At 40.9% G+C, this 23,243-nt stretch overlaps 1 protein-coding gene across 2 annotated transcripts in view; it reads left to right on the top strand.

The window, feature by feature from the left end:
* Positions 1-1,541: 1,541 nt before the first annotated feature.
* LOC146324996 (cadherin-4-like) overlaps positions 1,542-23,243 on the top strand; it is a 311,937-nt gene continuing 290,235 nt past the window's right edge. The window contains exons 1-3 of one of the 2 annotated variants that reach the window (XM_084720702.1): positions 1,542-1,655; positions 8,054-8,128; positions 9,422-9,533. In XM_084720702.1, the coding sequence (XP_084576828.1) occupies positions 8,072-8,128; positions 9,422-9,533 (169 nt within the window). In that variant the 5' untranslated portion in view covers positions 1,542-1,655; positions 8,054-8,071. Of the gene's footprint in view, positions 1,656-7,804; positions 8,129-9,421; positions 9,534-23,243 lie in introns of those variants that run through there. The other variant, XM_084720701.1, reaches the window with a different exon arrangement.

The raw sequence follows: 23,243 nt of genomic DNA on the forward strand, positions 1-23,243 counted from the left end.
CCATGTTTATACAGTAACACTGTGAACTTTTCACCTTCAGCCACAGTGCACAAACTGTTCCTCTGTTGTTCCCTCTTAAAAACACCACAAAGGGACACAGAAGTCCTTCAAACATTTTTTTTTCAAATCCATGTTCTGACTGAGATGAATAGTAATGTGAAATCATCAATCATACAGGAATGCACTTCAAACACAATCTGTGTCCAGTTTAATTTTTCTTTCTCTATTTAGTACCAACCATAAAATGGACAAATTAAATGTAACATCTGCAGCTCTCTGAAACAAAATATTAATGAGAAGTTTATCCAGTCTTCAGTCATGGTAGTCAGTGTGGTTTTTTTTGGTTAGGAAATAATTTTATTTGGGCTGCGTTTCCAGTGGTCTTTACAAACCCTCATGCTTAACATTAAACAAAGGAAATAAAAAAATAAGATAATACAAACTCACAATCACAGTGTGTCTTATGTTTACTAGACAGAAGATGATTTTTTATTTGCGTAACAAGCATGCACATTTTTAATTCATCCAAATTGGTTTAAAGGGGTATTTAACCAGGATAATCAACTCAGCTGCTTTCCAGGGAGTCCTGGGTACACATTGTTGCCTATATTAAAACAACACAACAAGCTTATTGGTCCTAGAACTTTCTTAGTCAACAGAGAACCATCCTTAAAGTGACTGCAAAAGCTAATAAACAACTAAGTTACAAAATTCCAATTACAAAATTAAGATTGCAATTTTGAAAATGGAATATTAATATTATAGACTGTGTTGAAAAGCACTGTTTCACTGAAGACTTGTGGCTGGCATTGTAAATGCTGTCACAGTCAGCCTCCAAAAGAAGGAATATTCATATCGAGCAGCACTCAATTTACATCCCATGCCAACATTCATTACAGAGATGTTCAGAACATGCAAAACAAGATCCTTCAGAGTGAACTGACTCAGTCTTGTCACTGAACAAATCAGTGGCTTTTAGCAGTGGAGCTCCCCTCACTGGTAACTGAGAGCACCGTTGTCAGCTCAGCTGTGATTAACAGTATTTACTGCATGGTTAAAAGCTTACTAAAAGACTGCTAAAGCTGCAGACGTGATAACTATGTTGCAAAAAGGTGTCTGTTGAGCTTTTATCCTTGTAAAAAAAGTGCTTGTATATGTCTGATCTAAACTGAACAGTTTGAGCCACCAGCTGACTTAATGCAGTACTTAACTGAATACTGAATGAATAGAATGGATACTGCTAACAATGCCTGTACAGTGATCATAGTCAGTGACTAGAAATAAAGGAAACGCTTTTATTCAGCAAAGTGATTCATAATTTCCACCTCTTATTCTGTAGGAATTAGTGTGTCATTTATGTGGCCAAGTGAACAGTAAGCTAGTGGAGAAACAAAACTGAACAATTCCTCCCGCTGCTGCTCTTCACCAGGGAGCCAGCAGGAGGCTTTTCATTGTCAGGCAGCTAAAGGAAATGCAATATATTTATCACAAGTAAATGGAACTGCAATTCTTCTGTTTCAGTGGATTTGTTCTAAATATTGCAGGGGAGGCAGTACAAGTAGAAACAGCCACGGTGAGCTGGTGGATGAAGAGATGCAGATGACGGGCTGTACTGCGGTGTGTGTGAACCAGCATATTTCCAACACATCGTTGAGGTAAACAATGCCTTTTACCTGATATCCTGTGGAAACCACTCGCACTGCACCAGCTTGGCTTGAATAATTGCAGTTGCTCGTGGCTCACTTCGGCACGAATATCCTCACACCTATGGAAAAACTGCATTTTTTAAACCGTGACCACCATTCTTTCCCTATTCTTTACAGTACCTTGTCCCTAGACCCAGAGTCACAGGGGGAATTGGCGGGCAAGTCGAGCTTTTATGACCCCCCTTCAGCATATTATGATTAAGTATTCTATAAATGTTATTTAAAATGCTACAAGAAATAGTCTAACAGCAGGTCACTGTCTATACAGACCCACTGTGGTTCGTGATTTATTTATAAGAATAAAAATCACCTTTAACATCTTCTCACTGGGTGGGGTAATACTTTTAGTGGTAAGCATGATGTCCTGTCATGGTGATTCTAAATATCCAGTTGGCCAATCAGATTGCTTGTTCAGAGTTTCCTTTTGTGAAAAAAAAAATATAATGTAAATATTTTAATTCTTATTATATACTAAAAATATTATTCCACCCAGAAAGGGGATGTTTTTGACAGGTTCTTATTCATGAAAATAAATCACAAGCCACAGCAGGCATATATAGACTATGACCTGTTAGGCTAATTCTTGCAGGTAGTAACAAGTAACATTTATAGAATAATTAAATCAGCTTACTTTTTGAATATATTTTGATTCTATCTTTCTATTTAAATTGCAATTTTACACCCAAGGGTTCGGCTCATTATTAAGTGTTATTAAGTTATTACGTGTTAATAACACCATTATTAATGCTTCAGTAATGCTTTGAGATGTAGGCACAACTGCCATGGTCCTGACCACATAACTGCTGTGCAAATAATGTCACAAAGCACACCCTGTTGTGTAATGTTTGCTTAATTAAATATGTAGCTGTACATATTTCATATATTATTACAATCTCATTTATGTACAGTGCAGGTTAACTGTTGCATCTAGATATTACACAACCACATGTTGAGATGCAGGTGAATGTTAGAGTTGAAATTGTCATAGTTAATTTTTGCAATATTATAGTAGAGGACACAATAAATAGTCCCCCATGTGGCATTGTTTACGCACAGACGCTACAATCAAGCTTGTACGGAAAACATTAAACAGCTCATCACGGCAATGGCTCTGTAACATAATGAATGCATGCATGCACACCATGTAAAAAACACAGCCCACGTTTGAAAACCATGTGGCCGTTTATTGATAGTTGTCTGGCACCAGCGCTGCTTATCCCCACGTTACCGCTTGCCATTTCCGCCAACTTATTTGAGCCTTAACCAAGTTTCAGACGCGGAACCTCAGCAAACCACACTTTAATTGCCAGGTATGAATATTACAGGAATAAATCAGTTGAAAAAATAATCAAGTAATTTGGGATTTTATGGAATGATCCAGTTTCAACTTCTGACTGGTGAAAGACATTGAAACCTACTCTGGGCCACAAACACACAGACAGAGACAGAGAGAGACCTGCCAGTCACAGCATTTAACAGGACAAAAATCATAACCATGTCACAGAGCCCATCAGGAATAAAAAGGACTGTGGTTAGGAGTGTTGGAGCTCATCTGTGGGACCGAGGGACTGGGATGAGAGAGGTGGTAAAATGCCTGGATGTCACACAGAGGAAATTGGCCGAGCAGCCGCCCACTAATGCAGAGTCATACTCTTTTTGATAGGATTAGAGTCCACTGGCTCACTAGGCAGATATGGAAACCAGTCTGCCAATCAAAAACAGCAAAAAATAAAGGTCATTTAGTAGCTCCAAAGGCCAGACAGATGGGCCAACCTCCACATTATTCTGTTTTTGTACAGGGAAAGGTTTTATGAAGCCATGAAACACAGTTCTGGCATACAAGCTAAGAGGCTGTATTGAACTCCGTGCACACAGATGCAAGGTAATACTCTGAGATGGCCTTGTCAACCCTCTTTAGTCCGAAAACAATTTTCTGGAGAAGGAAGCTTGGTTCAAAGAGAGCTAAGTTCAGTTTAGTGAGAGGCATTGGGATTCTCATCAAAAACCTTTTGAACTGACTTGTGTTCAACTTTTCTTTTGATGAAATTCCAATTTTACAGTTTAGGAGACAGTATTAGATTTAGTGAAAAAGGTATTCTCAGTATTCAGTGAGTTCATAAAGTAAGAGCCAGTAAAGCAAGCCTGTGTGCCAATCAAAGCTATTAATTTACATAAGAAAACTACTAGCTTGGTAAAAAAAAAAAAAAAAGTCATAAAAAACGGTCAATAGATACAAAAGCATCCATGAAAGGTCAACATTCACATTTACTTCTGGATAACGTCCCTACCACCTTTTGTCAAAAGGATCTCTCTAAACATAAACTAAAGTGAACTTAAAAAAACTTTAGTTTGTGTGGTAGACAGTGGCAGTCGCTTCTTCCCTCTCATCAAGAATTATGGAAAGGGGGGCGAAATTTACAAAATCATTTTTCAAATAGATTATTGGCCATTAGCCTTGCAGTGACACAGGTGGAGTCTCTAAAGACCATCATTTCCACTTCCAGTCTTACAGACCCATCCAGGCCATGCTATGTTTTGTGTACATGTACTCAATAAGATTATAAAGCACAAAAGGTCATGACAGTTTCTTTTAAACAAAGAGAAAAAAGGTCTTCCAAATTAGACTATGACAGTCATATTCTTCTTTTGCTTTTAAAACAGAAAATGCCCCCCAAAAATAAAAAAAATCAAGCATTGATTAAAGAAATTACTGCAATGCATTAAATCATGAGATCAAATCATGGGTGAACAAATAAATGTGCGCTTCATACTTCACATTGATTCTTGAGGGCTACATTAATCAAAATATTGCTTAAACTGTGTGCAGAACTGAGATATTATAGTCTTATTAGGGCAGTGGAGCAGTGTTTTTTTTTAATCTAGTGAAGTGAATGTGCTCGGGTTACTTAAAGGTTAAGCTAACTTAAGTTTTATTTACTACTCTGGCCAGCTCCTCACCTTTACCACATTCAGCTTCGCCTGCTACACACTTTTTTTTATGGTTTCCACATTGCCTCTCTGCTCCATTCATTTTCTTGTTCTCTACTGACCCTTTTTTTGATGAGGCATTTTTACTTAGCTAGTCAGTTTACTTAGCGCTGTAGGTGCAAGGTTTTCGGACTGTACCATTTTCACAATAATAGTGGGGTGTGGGGTATTGGATGATAAGATGAAATGTATTTCAAGGATAACAATCAACATATTCATCATATAAACACATATCCGTGCCTTTGACCCCTGCTGACAAGAGGCCTGAATTATATGAAGTCAGAATACTTATTACAGAAAACAAATAATGAAAACATCCAGTCATTACTACTGGACATACTACCACAAAAATCTAATCACTAATGTTATTTCATCTTGTGGCGCTATCATACACGGACGAGCTTAAGGATCCATCAAGGTGATGAGCTGCTGTTGTGGTATGTGTTTTTGTACAGTATTACAGTAAGTAACTACTCTCACTGTAATGGAGCAAAGAGGAAGAGTGGGGTAAGGATTATGACGTGTTTTCCTGTTATTTCACTTGTGCTGATCACCTGCAGGTCAAATACACTGAGCATTTTCATTTGAAAAGACATAAAAAACACCTATGGTCACTGGTAAAAAGACAATCAGAATCGATCAGGTTTTTTTTAAACTATTTAAAGACATTGATTGACTGTTCACATTTAGACCATACTGCATCAGGATCTGCAACAATGACATTTTTCATCCTCTATAATGTGCACATAAAAGCCTAACATCACTTTGGAGCCTAATTAAGAAACTATATTGAAATTTTTCAGTTGAAAGCCAAAAAAATATTTGCCACAAGTCAATCACAAATCCCAGTTGCTGGGGTAAAACAAATGGTAAATCTACTCGACCACCACATCTTCCTGTTCAATTGAGCATCTTTGTTGTTCTTTGCACTTTGTCCTGGTGCATAGTCGAAGTTGTAACCACTGCACCTAAATACATATGCATGCACATTAGGCTAGAGCAATAACTACAATTTCTTTATTTTACATGAAGAACTTCTCCCATTAAAATGTCCTGGAAGCTTCCTGTTGGTGGCACACAGCCTGTATAGTTTGTATTTATGACATTTTATATGAAACATTAAATAGATTGAAATTACATCTTCATTTAGACGACATTTGGCCTACCAGTGAAATATGACTTTGGAGATATACCTACACACTAATCAACATTATGTCTCTTTCAACCTATAATTGAACAAATGATAGTGAGGAGAGGAGGAGGAGAAAAAAGACTGAGGGGAAATAACAGAAACAACCGGAGTCTGTTGAGCAGGCTGCTCAGTCACAGGCTGCACTGAACTCAGATACACACCCTCTGTGCTGCACGAGGCGGATATTCGTTTCTCTTACAGTGCAAACCCACCAGCAATGACCCATAACAAGTACTGAACTTGGAGAAATCTGACAAGTCCATCGGTCTATAAACAGATAAGTTAACATACCTTTGAGCAACAAAGACAACAGTGGTGGTGGTTAAGCAGTTAAACTACAGGATGTTCACCCTGGTGACTTGGGTTCTAGACCTACCTGGCTTTCCAGAAAAAAATATGACAACTGGCTTACATTTACGAATTGCAGTGGATGAAAAATTCCACTTTTGCAAATCCTGGTAAAATATGGTTTCAATGTGAACATTTAATCAAAGTCTTCAAATAGATGTTGAAAATTCTTTCACATTTGGTCAGTTTTTTAATGCTGACCATAGAGGTTTTGCACGATATACTGAAATTTTGGTAATCCTATGACTGAACGGTACACTTAACAGACTCCGGTTGTTTCCGTTATTTCCCTCCAGTCTCTTTTGTTTACCCCTTCCCCTCACTATATGTCTGTGCGTTCACAAAGTAAAGTACATCGGATCGGAATAGAATCTGATGTGACTTGCGGTATTTATTTGTTGAGAAGCTCCGACTCTTCCCAAGCCTCTCTCCTCCAAAGCTCCCCGTAGCTCAGCAGCTGTCTGCCGGCGAGCGGTGATTCTGTCCCTCTGCTCTACACTCTGCCAAGCGATACATGTGAACCTTTTGCTGGAGGTGAATATTTTCAATTCGTGCTTTCAACAGCCGCTTAATATAGTGTGGCAGGCAACACTGTGAGTTATTTGGACGTCTCGTTTTGGCGCTCTTTAAAATGTTTAACAGCTAAAGAGCACACCACTGCTAGCACTTGCTGCAGGTGACTTATCAACAATGGCGGCTCTGTAGGGTCAGACAGAACGGCCGGTAAAAAAAGGCACGCTGACTCCCACTGTAAATTTAGAGAACATAACAGTGCCCACAGTGAACATAATGCCCCTGAATAAAAAGTGACTGTGTGGCTTGAGTAAAGTTTTAGTGGAAATGTATTTTTGGTAAAATCATGATTTGTAGTTTTAGAATTATTGGACTAGTGACAGAGAACAGGTCTATAATACAAAATATTTAACATTTGACCCAATAAATAGAAACATAGATTAGCTATTTGCCCTAGAGTACATGAAATTGCAAGAAAATGAATGATTAAATTTCACTGTAAATGTAATTTGTACACGCTCATTCTTTTGCAGCAGCATACTGTATGCCCAGGGCTATTCTGATCTGTTCAGTATCGAGTATTGAACCAGTATTGATTCAGTATCAAGTATGGAGTATTGTGATGCTAAACTGAGTACTGGTAGCAAAGTCTAAATTTTGGTATTATGTCAAAATTAAAGACCTTTTCTCCATCTTTTAAACGTTTTTTCAGCTGAAAATTGCTCACTGCGTTAAATCACAATGAAGGCAAAAATAAAGTTTGCCATGTCTGCCCGATTAGTTATGTGTGTATATGTAATAATGTACATACCAGATGTTGAAGCTACATGCTTGTAAAGCGGTGTTAGAAGTTTCATGGCTAATAGTAAATGACTTTGCCGTGCGTTTGCGCACAGAGACTGGAATCGTGCTTTACCGACCCTTTCATTTGCAACCATAAAACTGCGAAGCCCTTCAGGTCGCTATAGGAAAGGGCTTAAAATATCGGGGTCCCTCGGAGAGACGTCAGAGGTGTGGTTGTTTGATCCAAAGCTCCACCAGAGTGTTTCTTTAAGTGCGTGTGTGGAGTTGTCTGCCTGCACCGGGTGATAGGAGGGGTTGGAGAGTGACGCTGGCTGCGCCTTGGTGCTGAGCGGAGCGCTCACCTGCAGATGAGAGAGCCGGGGAAACTCGGGCCAGAGCTGCAGCACACTCACGGAGCGGAGCGCAAGGAGGGACGTAACGAACAGGCTGACCAAGAAGGGGGGAATTACACAATTATTGGAGAAGAATTACGAAGCGACCCTCTCTCTGGTTCCTCGTCCAGGCTCGTTTGCTCGCCACGATGAGAACTGACTTCGCTCTGGTCCTGACAGCAGCCCTTCTTCTGGACTCATTCTGGGTGAGATTTCTCATTTTTCTAGCGCAGCTCATTCTGTGTAGTGGAGTTGTAAGAGTAGACGCAGCCTCTCAGCGTGCAGGGTTTTGTAAGGAATGGCACATAAGCTTGAATAAAGTCATACAGTCGGATGGAGTCCAGTGTCAGTCAGTCCAGTGTGCTGCTGCAGCGGCGCAGCGCCGGTCGTTATTTCCCTGCAAGTACGCTAATTGGTTCCCTAATGAATTTCACGGTGCAAGAGGAAAAAATAAAGAAAGTGAGAGTTAACGATTCAGAGTTGTCCGCTCTGATCCTCGTCAGGTTTTCTCTGGATCGTTGCGGGTTCATCACTGGGCTGCAACATCCTACACACAAGTTAAAATGACTGCACAATTTAATCGGGTGATACCTCCGTTCTTTATCAAACTAACACACTCATCACGCTTATTTTAGCCTCCCTTTATAAAGCTCAACCCTGACCAAGAGGCAATTGCCTACATTAAGTTCAACTTAAGTTATAGTTATAAAATACTGCTCAACCATTTAATCAATAAAAGCTGAATTAAGTCGGCGCCTGTGGGCTTCTCTGAACGGCGCACAAAGTGGCTCTGCTAAATCTTTCTCTCTGCCGCTTTGTGGCTAAAATCATTCTCGTGTAGGGAATTTAGGAAAATGGCATAAAGGTATTAAACTCCCGCATTATTTCCCTCCAAGAGGAGAGAACCCTATGCGTTATTCTTCCTCTTCAGTCAGACTCCAGCCAGCCTTGGCACCGGTGTGTCTCTCTGTGTGTGTGCGCATACTTGTGCTGTAGTGGGTCAGATCGTTCAATTTAACCAACAACGAGCACTAAATGCTGGATGCAAAGTTTTCTGCAGACCATTTGAGTACTGTACACACACACACGCTCACACACACGCACTGCTCAGTTAGTTCTCAGGACCTCTGCTTGTGTAAGAGCCTCAGTCAGTGAGAAAATTCTGATGCATTCGTGCAGTTTTCTTTTTGTGTGGCTCACTAAACCCTGAACACAATACATACTAAAAAAAACAGCCCTCATTCCATCATCAGCTGGCTTCTTTTTGGAGCAGCTACACTCCACATTTTATCACACAGTTTTGCGCAGAAATTAAACCGTATTTAATCATCAATGTGCTGCCTACCCAGGAGCATATCGTTGATAAACTTGTTGAATATAATTCTGCTAACTGGTGGACTATATGCTGCTTTTTTTGTAAGGCTCAGAGCCAAAGAGAAGCAAGAAATCAATAGAATCCATGTTTATTGATGTCTTACATTGTATTCTCTTCCTTCTAGAGGAATAATGGGGAGCATGCTTCCAAAGGTCCCTGCCAAGCTGGCTTCTCACAAAGCTTCTACTCTGTGCTGATTTCAAGGGATGTACTGCAAGGCCAGGGCATACTTAAAGGTAAGACCTTTAATTGGCGAGTTCATTCTTTTTATGTTTTGTCCTGAAGATTTACAGTGTCAGTAACAGAGCTCCCTCTCTGCATTGAAGCCACTGAAAGGAAACGTGTGTGCTGAAGAATTTTCTTTCAATGCCAGGCCATGTATGTAATTTTCAGATTACTTAAGTGGCACTTAAGTAAAAGAAGAAAATTGATATAAATTTCAGAAAAGGTAAAAGATTGAGTTCTGTAAATTGATTCATGCGTCTGAAGCTGAGGATCCAGTTGCGAATTACAGAAATTACTGATCAGGAGTCGCTTTAGAGTCAGTCACAGGTTTGCTGTCGTAATGTGATGTTGCAGTGTAGAAACTGAGGGCTTCAGATGAAGTATAACGCAGACAGGTTGTGAACATTTTTAAGCAAAAATGCATGTGGATGCATATCATACGTGCTATTTATCACACCACAAATGCTTGTCTGTTATTATTTGGATACATTTGCTGGAATTAATTTTTGTTTTTTGACATTGCTCAGCCTCTTCAACTTTATTATATTATCACCATCTTCATCGCTGTAATCTTATGTACTATCACCTTCACACCACAGCATCTTACCCACTTGTATGTGTGTTGCTCCAATTACACAGTGAGCCAACCAACTTTGAGGGCCCGATAGTGCAGGAAATGGAATCGACATCCTGTGTCTAATCTGGCACTGCTCCTGCCAATGTGGGCTAATTGCAATTCTCTATTGATCCCAATGGTTTTTTCTCATAGCTCAGCTAAGCTGTATTGTTTTGCTGTGGGCGCACAATAGCTCTTTTGTGGGTCGACTGTGTCTTCGGCAGCTGCACAGTATATATTTCTCACTCTCCTTAGCAGGGAGAGACCTGGCGGGGATACAGCTGTCTAGACTCTCTCTCTTGAGTGTGCGCGTGCTCATGGACACACACACACACACACACACACAGGCATTTTAGAGTAAGGATATACAGTATAATAGGGTTCAGTATATTATTTCTTTGTTGTTTTCTCCCTTGTGTCTATATTTGTGTTTACTGTAGTGATATAAGTCTGGAGAAGGGTATCAGCTTGATTTCAGTGTTTCATTAACTCAAGTATATTGTAGCCTGGATGGTGGTGGGATTGGATATGGAACATTGTCGCTGGTAGTGAGCTTGCACTCTGTGTGGTAGTGATGTCTTCAGCCCAGCAGGGGGTGTCAACACAATCACAAACAATCACAGAATGAGCCATCACGGCTGCACAGGAGCCATTTATTTCAGAGAGCATTATTTATCTGGTTTGGTCTCGGGGAGATGAAATTGTCTCTGTGTCTCCTTTCAGACAGAAACTAATCTTTAGTGGTCTAACAGGGTTGTTTTTAGTTTTAGGAATTCAATTTGCAACAAACAATAGATGCTTTAGTCAGATTTTACTGCACACTTAGTTTTTTTTTCTAACCTAAACCACATAAAAGTCAGTATAGTCCAGTATTCCCTTAAATCACATTCAAAGCATATGCTGTAATTTAACATTCATCATTTGTCTCCTCTGTGTTGTCTGAAAGGATCTTGATAAAGTAACATGTGCTCATCTTCACTGTGACACACTCACAGCTGCAATGTCGTCTTCATGTGCGTCTGAGAGCACAGCTGCAGTAGCCACACATATCCACACACACACACACACACACACACACACACACACACACACACACACACACACACACACACACACACACACACATCGGCTGTGATTTACAGGGCTCAGGCAGTTGATTTATAGTTGGTAAGGGTGTCACTGGAGGGAGGCAGGAAGCTACTCTGGAAAGGCTTTAATAATAACATTGTTTAACCCAAAACCGTCAGATGGGGGTAGGAATAATGACACCCGCTCACGCGCGCACACAGACACACACACACACACACAAAAAAACATATATATATATATATATATATATATTCATGTTAGGCACCGGGGGAATAATGGGAAGGACAGAACTAGGACCTTGACCATGATGCGGAGGATGCCTGGGTCTAGACAGAAGGTCAGCAGGGAGGAGGAGGGTGTTACATTTAATATTTTGAGTCACTCTGTGGCATCAAATTGCCTAAAATGTTAAAGACTCGTGTAGTTAAACCCCACAACAAATCTGATAACGCATGCTGAACCTTTGCATTGCAATATGTATTCATACCATCTTAGATATTTTTCCCAAGTGTATGAAATTAAGCTTGTTTATCTATTGCACTGCATCTTTGTGTCAAAAATCTGCTTCTCATTTTGCATAATTTCTTCATCGTCTCTATTTGTTTAGTCAGTTTTTATTTTCAGCCTTCTTGTGAGTCATTTTCAGCTTTCCATGACTTTGTCTCTGATTAATCTTCATTTAATGAGCAGCATTTAGATCACTTCTCTAAAAATTCTGGGTGTTCTGGCCAACTGAGAGTTTTCATTGATAAACACAGTCCGTCCAATGAACGTTTATAAGTATAAATTCTGCACCCTGCATTGTTCCTGCTGAGAGAATTGATTGGCTCTCTATTTATCTAGGAAACCCCTGCCAGTTAGCAAAGTTAATGGCTGAAACACGCAGAAAAACAAGACACTGCTTAGTTTGCTGGTAGATTATCAAGTTGGATTGTAAGGAGCATATTTATTTGTTCTTTTAAAATTTCACTATTGATTGTGTTGGGATAGATGGGGGTTTTAGAGATGCAGAGATTAGTTGATTAATTGGATTATCAACTGTCAAATTAATATTTTAAAGTTGTTTTTTTTTAGAAGAATTAATTCTCTGATTTCAGCTTCTCAAATGTGTTTTTTTTTTATTTTCTTAAGTCCTCTATGACAGTAAACTGAATATTTTTGAGATGTGGGATGTGAACAAAACAGAACATTTGAGGACATCATCTTGGCTTTTGAGAAAGAGTGATCTATTATTTTCTCAATTTCCTGGCATTTTCTTGACTAAACAACAAATCATTTAATAGAGAAAATTATCAACAGATTAATCGATGAATGAAAATAATTATTAGTTGAAGTTGCTGTAGTGGTTTTATTCAAATTTTTAGCAATTGATTACTGTTTTAAGTACCCTCAAAAAGCTGTTAAATGAACAGCAGATGAACAGCAGGGGTTTATGAGGCGAGATGATGGGTTTAAGAGGTGAGAGGTGTGTGTGTGTGTGTGTGTGTGTGTGTGTGTGTGTGTGTGTGTGTGTGAACACATACAGTACATGTGCTGTATGTATGATACAGTCTGTGCTGAGGACGCTCCCTGTCTTTTACACCTGATTTTCATTAGAGCTTTGACAGCTTCTTTACCACTCACACACTCCGGGCACCATTAGAGGTAGAGCTCCGCCAGATTTATACGCCTGACTGATTTATACACACACACACACACACACACACACACACACACACACACACACCAATCACACATACCAATCATGTCTGTAAAATCTGTGAAACAAAATTTCTGTTTTGTCAGCATCCGTTTTTTTTTTTCCAGCGGTGTAGAAAAATATTCGGCTGTTAAAATTGTTTGAAGGTTTGATATTTGGAACAACAATAGATGCTGTCACGATGTTTGGAGTGTTTTGTATCCCACAGACGAGAGAGTATAAGCTGGGCCCTGGCTAGACTCACTCAGATAAACAGAGCCAGAGAACGTAACCTCATCCCATGTGTCCCTGCATCCCTCTGCTGATTCTGTTCCTGGTAATGAAAGCCAGGGTTGGTGGTTTCAGCTCAGTGAGCCCGCTCTGCTGACCTTGGACTTTGTTTGGGTTACTGGTGGTTTTGGGCAGCCCTCACTTTCTGTATGTGTGACTGTGGTTGTGTTTGTCTAAGTGTGCGTGTGTGCGTGTGTGTGTGAGTGCGTGGGAGAGAGAGGTAAAGGGAGATTTGGTGAATTCTGATGTGCATCTTTTGGACATGTCACTACCTGAGCTGTAACAGTGCTGACGTCCACCTTGCAGTTTCTCAAAGGGAACTGGAGATTTTCTGTGCAGTCATCACGTTGTTTTTAGAAACTCTACTGACGCTCGGCTCTATTTTGAAAATTTGATCCCTCCAGTAGCTCATCAGGCTGAATAAATGGTATGAATGTCTGTATTAAGGTGACCATATCTGTCCTTAACCCTCCTGGCCAGGCTCAGGATTGCTATTGTACTTATAAATACAATTTCTGATGCACCGTAAGCACTCTTTTTCTCTCTTACTCTTGCATACACACATATACACACTCTCTCTCACACACAGTGATATATCAGTGTCTTTATAGGCTGCCATTCAGCAGAGATTCTTCATGCAGTTGACGGCATTTAAATCTATGCCTTGCCTCTTTGACCCACATACCTTCTCTCTCCCTTCAGTTCCACCTTGTTTCTCTCATTTTCATTTCACATTCTGGCTCCTGCCCACTAGAAGGATAACCAGAGACCAGGAGAAATGGATGAGAGAGCTTTGTGTTCTGAATAAAACAAATTGTTCAGTGCTGTAATTTTTCTCCAGGATAATATTTCCAAAAATCTCCTCCAGCGGGCATCCAGCAGGCCCCCGGGTGATGAGTCTCACTTGCCTCGGTTTTGTGAAGCTGCCCTGTGAGGAATTTTTCAAAATCCAATAGTCAGGCTGTTACATTGCTTTAGGCTTTGTATTCTGAGTCATTTTGCAACTTGGAAGCGCAGCAGTTGATATACACTACGTATCAATTTCACCCCAAGTTTAATGCACATAAGTATTCTCATGTAGGAAAAATGGCTCAATATCAAATCACCGTACAGGATCCTCTGCCTTAGATATTAATTACACACCAAGAATTAGAGTAAAATTGCCCTCTCCTCTACCTAAAATCAGAGCAGACACACACACACGTCAGTGCTTTAACGTGCTGGTGATTTGGGGACACAAGTCTGCTTTGTAAGAGTGACTCATATAAGCCTGAATAAAAGGAAGCCATTTCTTTTCACACGCTACATAGGGATGGACAATACATCAATTTTCTCTTTCCCTTCAACCTCAAACAGAATTAGATTGTTTTGATTTCCTGTTTACCTTTTGCCCGAAATCTCATGATACACAGCCTGCAGTGTTATCTGGGTCGATAGCAGACAGGCGTCCTCATGGAGATTAGACATTGTTGGAATATAGCCTCCTTTGTTTCTTTCTGTTTCTGCCTAAATCACTCTCATTGTTTCGCTCTCATTATTAGTTTTGGATCATGGTGTCTTACTTTATTCTAATCTTTCTCAAAGTCCTATCTCTCTTTGATTCTCTTTTTGCGTTGTTGTGAATCATTCATGTTTTGTCTCTGCAACCCCCTCCCGTATAACCATCTAATCTCTGTTATAATGCAAAATAACAACACAAATCCTTATTCTCGCTCCACCATCTGTTTGAAATATTACATGCTTTATGGCTAATTTTTGTGAGGATATTCAGTCATGGAGACAGGCACAGACACATCCGTTTTTCCATGGTTATTAATTACAGAAACGCATAAATCTGACATTTGTTGGATGTCTTGTGAAGCAGTGAAGACACTGCAGACATACTGAGGTGCTGGTTTATGCTCCTCAGGCCAAAGGCTAATCTGACCTTAGGGAGCTGTTACAGATAGCCAGTTGACACATATTTACTTAACGTGTAACCTCAGGCTTGATGTATGCGTTCAATAGTTTTAAAGAATTGTATGGGAATTTTCCAGAGAGACTCATATAGATGATTTAGCCACATGGTTGAGCGTTTTTTTCTGTGTAAAGGTCTAGACGTGAGTGGTTTATGAGATAAGCAAGGGGGGGGCAAGCGTTACACCTGCAGGAGTTCCTTTTGACTAATACTGTTCAGCTTGGGAGCCCATAGTGTGGGAACAGTTGCATGCTTTTTGTGTGTGCATTCTGTGGTTGAATGTGCTGTGTGCACTGAGGTAGTTGTCCGGCACTCTGTGCGTAGTGGGTATCCTCCAGGTTTTTCCAAGCTGGTCATTAGAAAGGCAAGCAGGAGAGAATGAGAAAAGAAAGAAAGCAGGTGGAGGCCATTATTTTTTAATGAGATTTTTGACATCTTCTCCCTTTGTTTTGAGAGCGGGGACAAAGGAGACAGGGAGGGAGGGAAGGGGAGAGTGGATGAACAAATGTGGGAGACTTCCTGCAGATTGAGTTACTCCGCGGTGTGTGTGAACTCTGCATCCTTGTCATCTGCTCGGTATATTAAGAGACCTCCTGCCTTGGCATGATGGGCCTTCTGGGGTCCTCCAGGACCAAGGTTATGGCCCTCCTGAAGACATTAAACCCGTTTAAATACTTTGCTTGGACTCCAGCTCTTTAATGCACAGATGGTCCTGTATGGGCTGTGAAGGCTGCAAGATGACAAGGGGACACTACTTGCTCTCTCTCTCATACACACACATTATGTCTGAGGTTAGGCTGTTTTTTTCTCTTTTGTTGGTGGTGTCAGATTAAGACTCCACAGCGGCTGGTGTGAGGTGTCCCTGCTGTCTTTGTTAAAATAGTTTGTCATGAGGAGCAAGTGCGATGCAAGGCGCTCCCAGGGCTGTTCTTTCGCTGGGATGTGGTGGACAGGGATTACACCAGCAGGATAACGATAAGCCTACAAGGCCTTTTTCTCTTTGCTCGAGAGTCACACTGACCATGTCCTTCAGCTAGGCTACTGTCAGAGGGAGGGTGAAATAGAGGGTGTAGTGGAGGGAGAGACACACTTTTCCTCTCTACAGGGTTGAAGAAGAAGTATAAGATAAGACTCTGTACCCTAAAGCAGCTAGAACATTATCATATACGGTGCTGCTGGCTGTTATTTCACATTCATGCAAACACACAAACACAAAAAAAATACAAAAACCCATTATGGCACTGTAAAACAAATGGGATCCAGATTCCCCTCCCAGGCCGCCCACTACTCCAGCAAAGCTTTGGCCTGGACCCAAACACTGTGGTGTCCTCCTCCTGCCCACTCACTCCTCCACTGCCTCTGTTTGTCTATGGCAGCATTTTAATTACAGCCTAATTGATTAAGTTAAAAATGAAGCCACTGTGAAGGCAACCAATGAAGTGATGATTCAGCTTATTACGGCTCCATCCCTTTATATTTAGTTGGGGTGCTCTGATAAAGACAGTCAGTGCCAGTGGAAGAGACACGAGTGACACCATTTTGCAGTTGACAGTTTTTGTCTTTCAATTTCTATTGCCGCTTAAGTATGGAGCAAATTAAAAATGCATGAGCTCAGTTTGGATAAGTCCTCCTCGTCTCCTCAAAAGTCTAACTTCAGTTTTCTTGTAACAAAACATAATTAAAGAGAAGTGGACTAGAAGCTCATTTACAGCCATTGTTATGAAAACTCCTCATAATAGTGATGCAAAAAAAGAATATGAAAAATGACTCAGCGTTCTCACCTCTAACCCGACCCTCAATTATCTCTCCACTCTGTTTCCCCAAACTGAGATCAGATCATTATTGTTAATTAAAGAGACTTCTGTCCGTTTCTCACACTTTGCTAATCAGCCAGCAGAAGTGTATGATCTCTCTGAGAATGTGGGCAGGACAAATCCAAGAGCATTACAGCCTCATATGCTATTCCTTTTACTTGAAGATCCCTCGTCTTTGTTAAGGGAGGATGAAACGGAGGATGGAAGCCCTCAGAAGACATGGCTGTCTGGTAATCACTAATTGTGTCCTGAACTCCCTGTGAATGTTCCCCATTAAGTTCTTAAGTTCAGCACACAGTCGAATCATCGCCTCTGAACAAGGAAGCTGCGCAGGAACACAGGGGACAGAGGGAGAAAAAGATAGAGGAGTCGGGGGTCGACAAACAGAGTGCCAGTAATGTTAATTAATCAGAAGACAATGATGTGTCCCATGGTGTCCTGGCCTCCGTTATTCAACAGGCTGAAAGCTAATACGGGCCAACAAAGGCACTTCCAGAGGAGCTCTGCTCTTTGCAAACGGTGTCTGATGATTCGTGTCAAGATAGATGGTGGCTTTTTTTGACGGACTTTATTGATTTCCCCAAAGGGGAATCGTCATATCTCCCTATGGCTAGGGGCAGAGTTAGCTGGCCTGTTAGGCCTTTTGAGGTTGTGGTTGATTGTTGAATTGTTGCTCAAGGACATTTTGGCAGGGTCGGGCGGAGAGGCAATTAAGTGGAGACCTTCAAAATAATAGTTTTTTGATTCACTAGACCACATTGGGCTTCAATTGTGAGCAACTTTTCCAAATAACCAAGTGATCTTTAAATTCATAAAATGTCCGAAAATTATGAAAAGTTACATTCAGAAGTTTTGTGAGTCCGTATAAGTATCGTCAGACTAGGGCAGAGTGATATGGTTACAACATTTATCCTGATAAAACGTTTAATTTCATTTGAATTTAGATAAATACAAACATTTTAATTAACAATTATTAATAAAGACCAGGAGAAAACACTTTGTTTAAAATTTAACCACTGTAATAGAATTAGTAGATTAAAAAAACACTTGCCAGTATTGACAGGCAAGCTGCCATGTAATTTTTTTTTAATGAATTTCTGCACCGTGCACTGATTTTGTCATGCCACGCTGTTTCTGTTGTGTCACATGTCAATAGTGCAGCTCAACAACACCCCAGTTAATGATTGGCTGTTTGCGGGTCACTTGTAGCATGCTCAATTATCAAGGGATATGATAAGCTATTTATAAGCCAGGCCATATTTGATACGTGCTTTCATGGTGTATTGGATTTCATGTATTTGAGTGAAACTATTGAACACTTTATTGAACCATTTTCTTTTCTTCTTGGTATTGATGAAGTGTCTATACATATCACAGTTGTTTTATTGCTTGGGCCTGCATGAAATAACCAAAATCTAAACATACTGAATGATACATAAATGTATATGATATTTTTATTATCCACCACTGTGTTATAGGACTGAATTGTAGAGTTGCCAGGTGTCAATCCAGTGGAGAACTGAGCAACTGCTCAGAAGATCAGAGTACAATGTGCTCTGATCTTTGCTCTCTGATGTATAGCTCCATGCATTCATGCACCCATGTGGGTATCCATATATTTTATTATGTGTGTAGTATTGCAAAGCATGCTGGTACATTGCCAAAAATCAGCGAACATGGTGAGCAGCACAGAAAAGGCTACAGGCATTATGGTTGTGGAAGCCTAATAAGAGAGCACTGTTTGATCATTAGATGATGATTCTGCATCACTAAAGTCATTAAAGTAGAAGCTGATGCTGCAGAATTATAGTTTGGAAATCTGAATTTTCAAAACATTTCACACTAGAACAGTCACCAATGAACTAAAACACATGTTTATCTCCTAAAATTGCTGTTGCTGTTTTGAATGGTCTCATTCATCTGTTTCACTGGTTAATTATCTGTGAAGCTGTATGTCAGTGTAGATGGTGGCCGAATTCTTGTTTGTTGTGTTTTTTTTTTTGTTTTTTTTTTTGCTTTGGTTATGTGAGGCAGCAGGGGATGCTAAAAAAATCAAATATTTTAATGTCATGGACAGATCATTGTAGCTGTGGCAACGGTTGTCATGGAGTGTTAATAACTTGCACATACTCAATTACTCAATTACTCATTTAACATTTGCACTCCACTGAGCAATGAATACGTGCACTTATAAATTGCTGATGGCTATTGAACTTAGGGTTACAATGCAACGCACAGTTCAGGCAGTTTATTGAATTTGCTTTGGATTTCAACTGCAGCATTTTATGCTGTAAAAAAGTATAAAATTATTTTGCGCCAAACACTTAATTAGCAGGATGCAGATTTTTCACAATCTGAGTGAACAGTAATTTGTTGTTGCACTTAACTATGATGAGCTTGCTTTTTCTACACACCTGAAGATTCAGAGGCCTACAAAAAAATCTTAACATAACCTATTGTTCATTCCAGTATGAAGGCTAGAATGACAGACTGCTGTGGAGAACTGCAATTATGCTTTTGCTGATATTTCTTTCAATAGCTGTGAGTCAGGCGGTGAATACTGAAGATTGGTATGTGACACTGCAGCATTTCTCTGTCTGTAAGGCTAAAAAGGCCTTGTAATACTATTGGTCAGACCATGACTAAATGTAGGCTAGAGAGCCAGCCTTTTCAAGCCTTGGGACCAACACACTTTTAAAAGCACGCTGGCCAGAATCCCTTTCTTCTCCCTCTCCCTATCTGTCTATTGTCTTTTTCAGCACATCAGAGGGTGAGGCAAAGAGTGAGGGTAATAAAAGGCCCTGCTTTCCTCCTCTGGGCCTGGGAGAATGTAGAGAAGCAGATAAGTTGTCTAGCTCTGAATCTGGGAATGATCAAAAACAAAGTGAATCCTGTGGCCGCCGAGGGAACGAGCTCCTGTGAGGGAGCAGGGGGGTTGAGAAGAGAAGGGGGGAGAGAGGAGGGAGGGAGGAGAGACAGAGCAGAGGCTAGAGGAGAAGATACTGTTTGCTCATCTCTGGGGTAGAAAGGGATGAGGAGCTGCAGACAGGCTGGCAAGCAGGCAGATGGGCTACTTTCTCTGCTCTAAGGTAGGACTTGGATGGACAGAAAGATGGATTCACTCTGTACCATTCAGTGGTTTATGAACTATGTAGCAGAGTGTTGGTGGTCCTGCATGATGATTGGCATATTGTTGGCCTCAGTGTACAGTGGAGATAATGAATGTTTTATTGCCTAGGCTCTGGGAAAGGTTAGTCACACACAATTAAATATAGCACATGCAATGGGTTTTTATACGTGCACGCACACTAGCACGCAGATACATTGTTGACTGCCCCTAAAGGCAGGAGGCAAGGGCCTGGTCCGGGGGGGTGATTATCCTAAACACAGAAATGAAAGGATTACAAAGTGATGGTGTAATCCAGCTGTCAATCACACCTCATTAGCAAACATGGGTTTCAGAGGCAGCGAGAGGTGGAGAGGGAAGAGGGATAGAAATAGTTGGAATTGGGAGGGGAGAGAAACTAAATAAGGGAGGAATGACGAGGATATAAGGGAGTGGGAGGAAGAGGAAACCAAAGAAAGGAGGGGAAGCGGAGTGGGGCGGCCTCTCTATTCTACTCAGGAGGCTCTGCGGAGAGTTTGCATTAAGCTTTCATCTGCCTTTCCTCTCCTCCTTTACCTTTCTCTGCTTCCCCCACCCCAGCAACACTAACAAAAGCAGATGCATGGAGTGCTAGCCATGTCAGTCACGTCTCAAACCCACAGTTCTGCTTGTAATTCCCCGATTAATTAAGAACAGTGATTTGTTAATTTAATTGTAGGTGTTGGGTCGTTTTTTTTTTCACTCCCCTCTTGCTTTCTTCTGCCGCTTGCTCCCTCTCATCCTCTTGGCAGGCTAATTTGCCCTGCAGCTTTGAGGAGGGGAAATGAAAGGTATCGCAGAGGAAGCCTTCAGATGGTTTATTAAGAATTGATTTGCCACGGTGGCAGAGAGACAGACCATAGGGAGACACGCTGACGTGCCTCCCAGGCAGTCACCCCCGGGCTGTCGGGGAGAAAGAGAGAAGGCTTGGGAGCAAAAAGAGAATATGGTGATGTTGTATGGGTGTCATCTCATTGTGCATTTCAGAGCCACTGCTGACCAACCACCCACACCAGTGGTTTTCAAACTGGGGTCCGGGGACCAACAAGGGTCCTTGAAAGGACCTTTCATAGTTTTGGAAGTTGGAAAAACAAGAGAAAGAAACAGGGTTGGTTGTTTTGATTGTAATTTATAGTGATCCAAGGTTGATCTTCTGACGATGATGACTTTATTATCTTAAACCTTAACAGAAATACTCTTTTTTGTCAATGTAGTTAATCATAAAAAGACCATAATATGTCATCAGTCATTAAAGGGCGACTTTACTGTGTTCATACAGAGTAGAACTATGCAGTCAAGTTCATTCTCTGCATTTAATCAATCCTATTATTAGGAGCAATGGGCAGTGAGCAGACACTGTACAACACCTGGAGACCAACTAGGTGAGGGGTACTGACTGGAGAACTGACCTAATATACATGGTTTTGATGGTGAGGGACTAGGGACTTCAGTATCTCCTTTAAGACAAAATACTGTGAAATTCCATCGTTGAGGGAACCCCTGACCGAAACCCGGATCTGCTGAACTCTCGAAAGCGTTGATCCTTCAGCTTGTGGCCAACACCTTCCACATGATAAAATACATTAGCTGGCAGCTTTGCTTTGCTCAGTGTTAAATGAAATGGCACTCTGTTAAAAAAGTCACCACACCCTGCTGTGAATCATTTGATTTCTGTTGTTTATAAATGCATACGTTTTAGATGGCTGGTGGCAGGGGTAATCTGGACAAAATGACAAGCCTTGCACAGCAGCCAGCTAATATTTCACTGTCAGATCAAAACCAAGTTCTTTAATGAATTTGCATTAGCATAGTCTGCCTTTTCCAAAAGACAGGCCTGGCCACCTTTCCCACTGTGAGTTGGCTGCAATGCTGTCACATCGTCCTGCTCATGAGCAGGCGTGCACTGGACAGCATGGGAGGCAAGCGATAGATGACAGATCAGAGGCATTAGAGCTTCAAAGCTCAGGAGAGAACAGAGAAACAGAATCCCCCCCAGCTAGGAGAGACGCTAAGGAGGCAGTGCATCTTATCTTTAGCAGCACATCTCCCCACGTCCACACAGAAGCTCCTGCCCCTTCATTTACAGCTGGTCAGACACCAGAGCCATGAAAGCTTATTGACTATCCAGTCAGGGTTTTCATCCCTGCATGTTTCTTATGTCAGGTGAGGTTGTTGATTCTATTTCCAATCTTCATGAGTTGATTGGCCACTGCTGCGTTCCATTTCCTCTCATCACAGAAGCGTGGCATTTCTCATTATCCCTTCACTTAATTTATGCACAAATTATTCATGGTTTGGTAAATCACAAAGTTTAGCAACAGCAATTTGACAGTTCCTGTTGTGTTTTAAGAAAATAGGCTTGGAATCAGAGATGTGTTCTTTGTTTGTTTCTTTACGCGTCACAGCACGTGCGTATGTCTGTCTGTGTGCAAACGGGTGCAAGTGCACGGGTGTGTAAAATCGGAGGTGCTGGTTGGTGAAGATTGAACTTGAGAAAGTTTGTTTTCTCTTCCACTGAATGAGATGAACAGGAAAATGAAATAGAAAAGCAGAATAAAGACACACAGTGGGACGCTGATAAAAGACTTGCTACAGCATCTCGCAACAACAACGTTGTCGGGATCTATGATGAAAAGGATTTACGGAACAGAAGCCGAGCGTAATAACACCATCTCAGCCATGTGACAGGCAACATGCATGAGCTTGAATTTGCTGTCAGTCAGAGAGGCTTTATATAGCTTCACACATTCTCATCCTCATTACAGATGACCACTTTATTAAGTACGTAACAATGTAAACACTTCGTGCACACTCAGTTCAGACACAGTAAACACATAGTGAGGTTTTTCTGCTACTGCTAAAGATAAGGGCCCCTCACAGTTTCAAAATTATTATATATTGAATTGAGCTCCAGCCCACCACTTAAACACCTAAAAGCCTTACATCACAAAGCATAGACCAGGGTTGTTAACCATTTGTAACTTAAGGCCTGCTTCTGATTGTTAGAAAATTTCCGAGGACCACCTTCCCAAATGAATGAAAAAAAAAACATAAATGAAGAAAAGGAAAAGAAGAAGAAAAAATAAGGATTTCACCACATTCAACACAGCACTGCTGAGTTCCATTAGGAA

Source organism: Lutjanus erythropterus, chromosome 6 (assembly GCF_056507025.1).
Source record: "Lutjanus erythropterus isolate fLutEry1 chromosome 6, fLutEry1.hap2, whole genome shotgun sequence".
NCBI classification, from domain to species: domain Eukaryota; kingdom Metazoa; phylum Chordata; class Actinopteri; order Lutjaniformes; family Lutjanidae; genus Lutjanus; species Lutjanus erythropterus.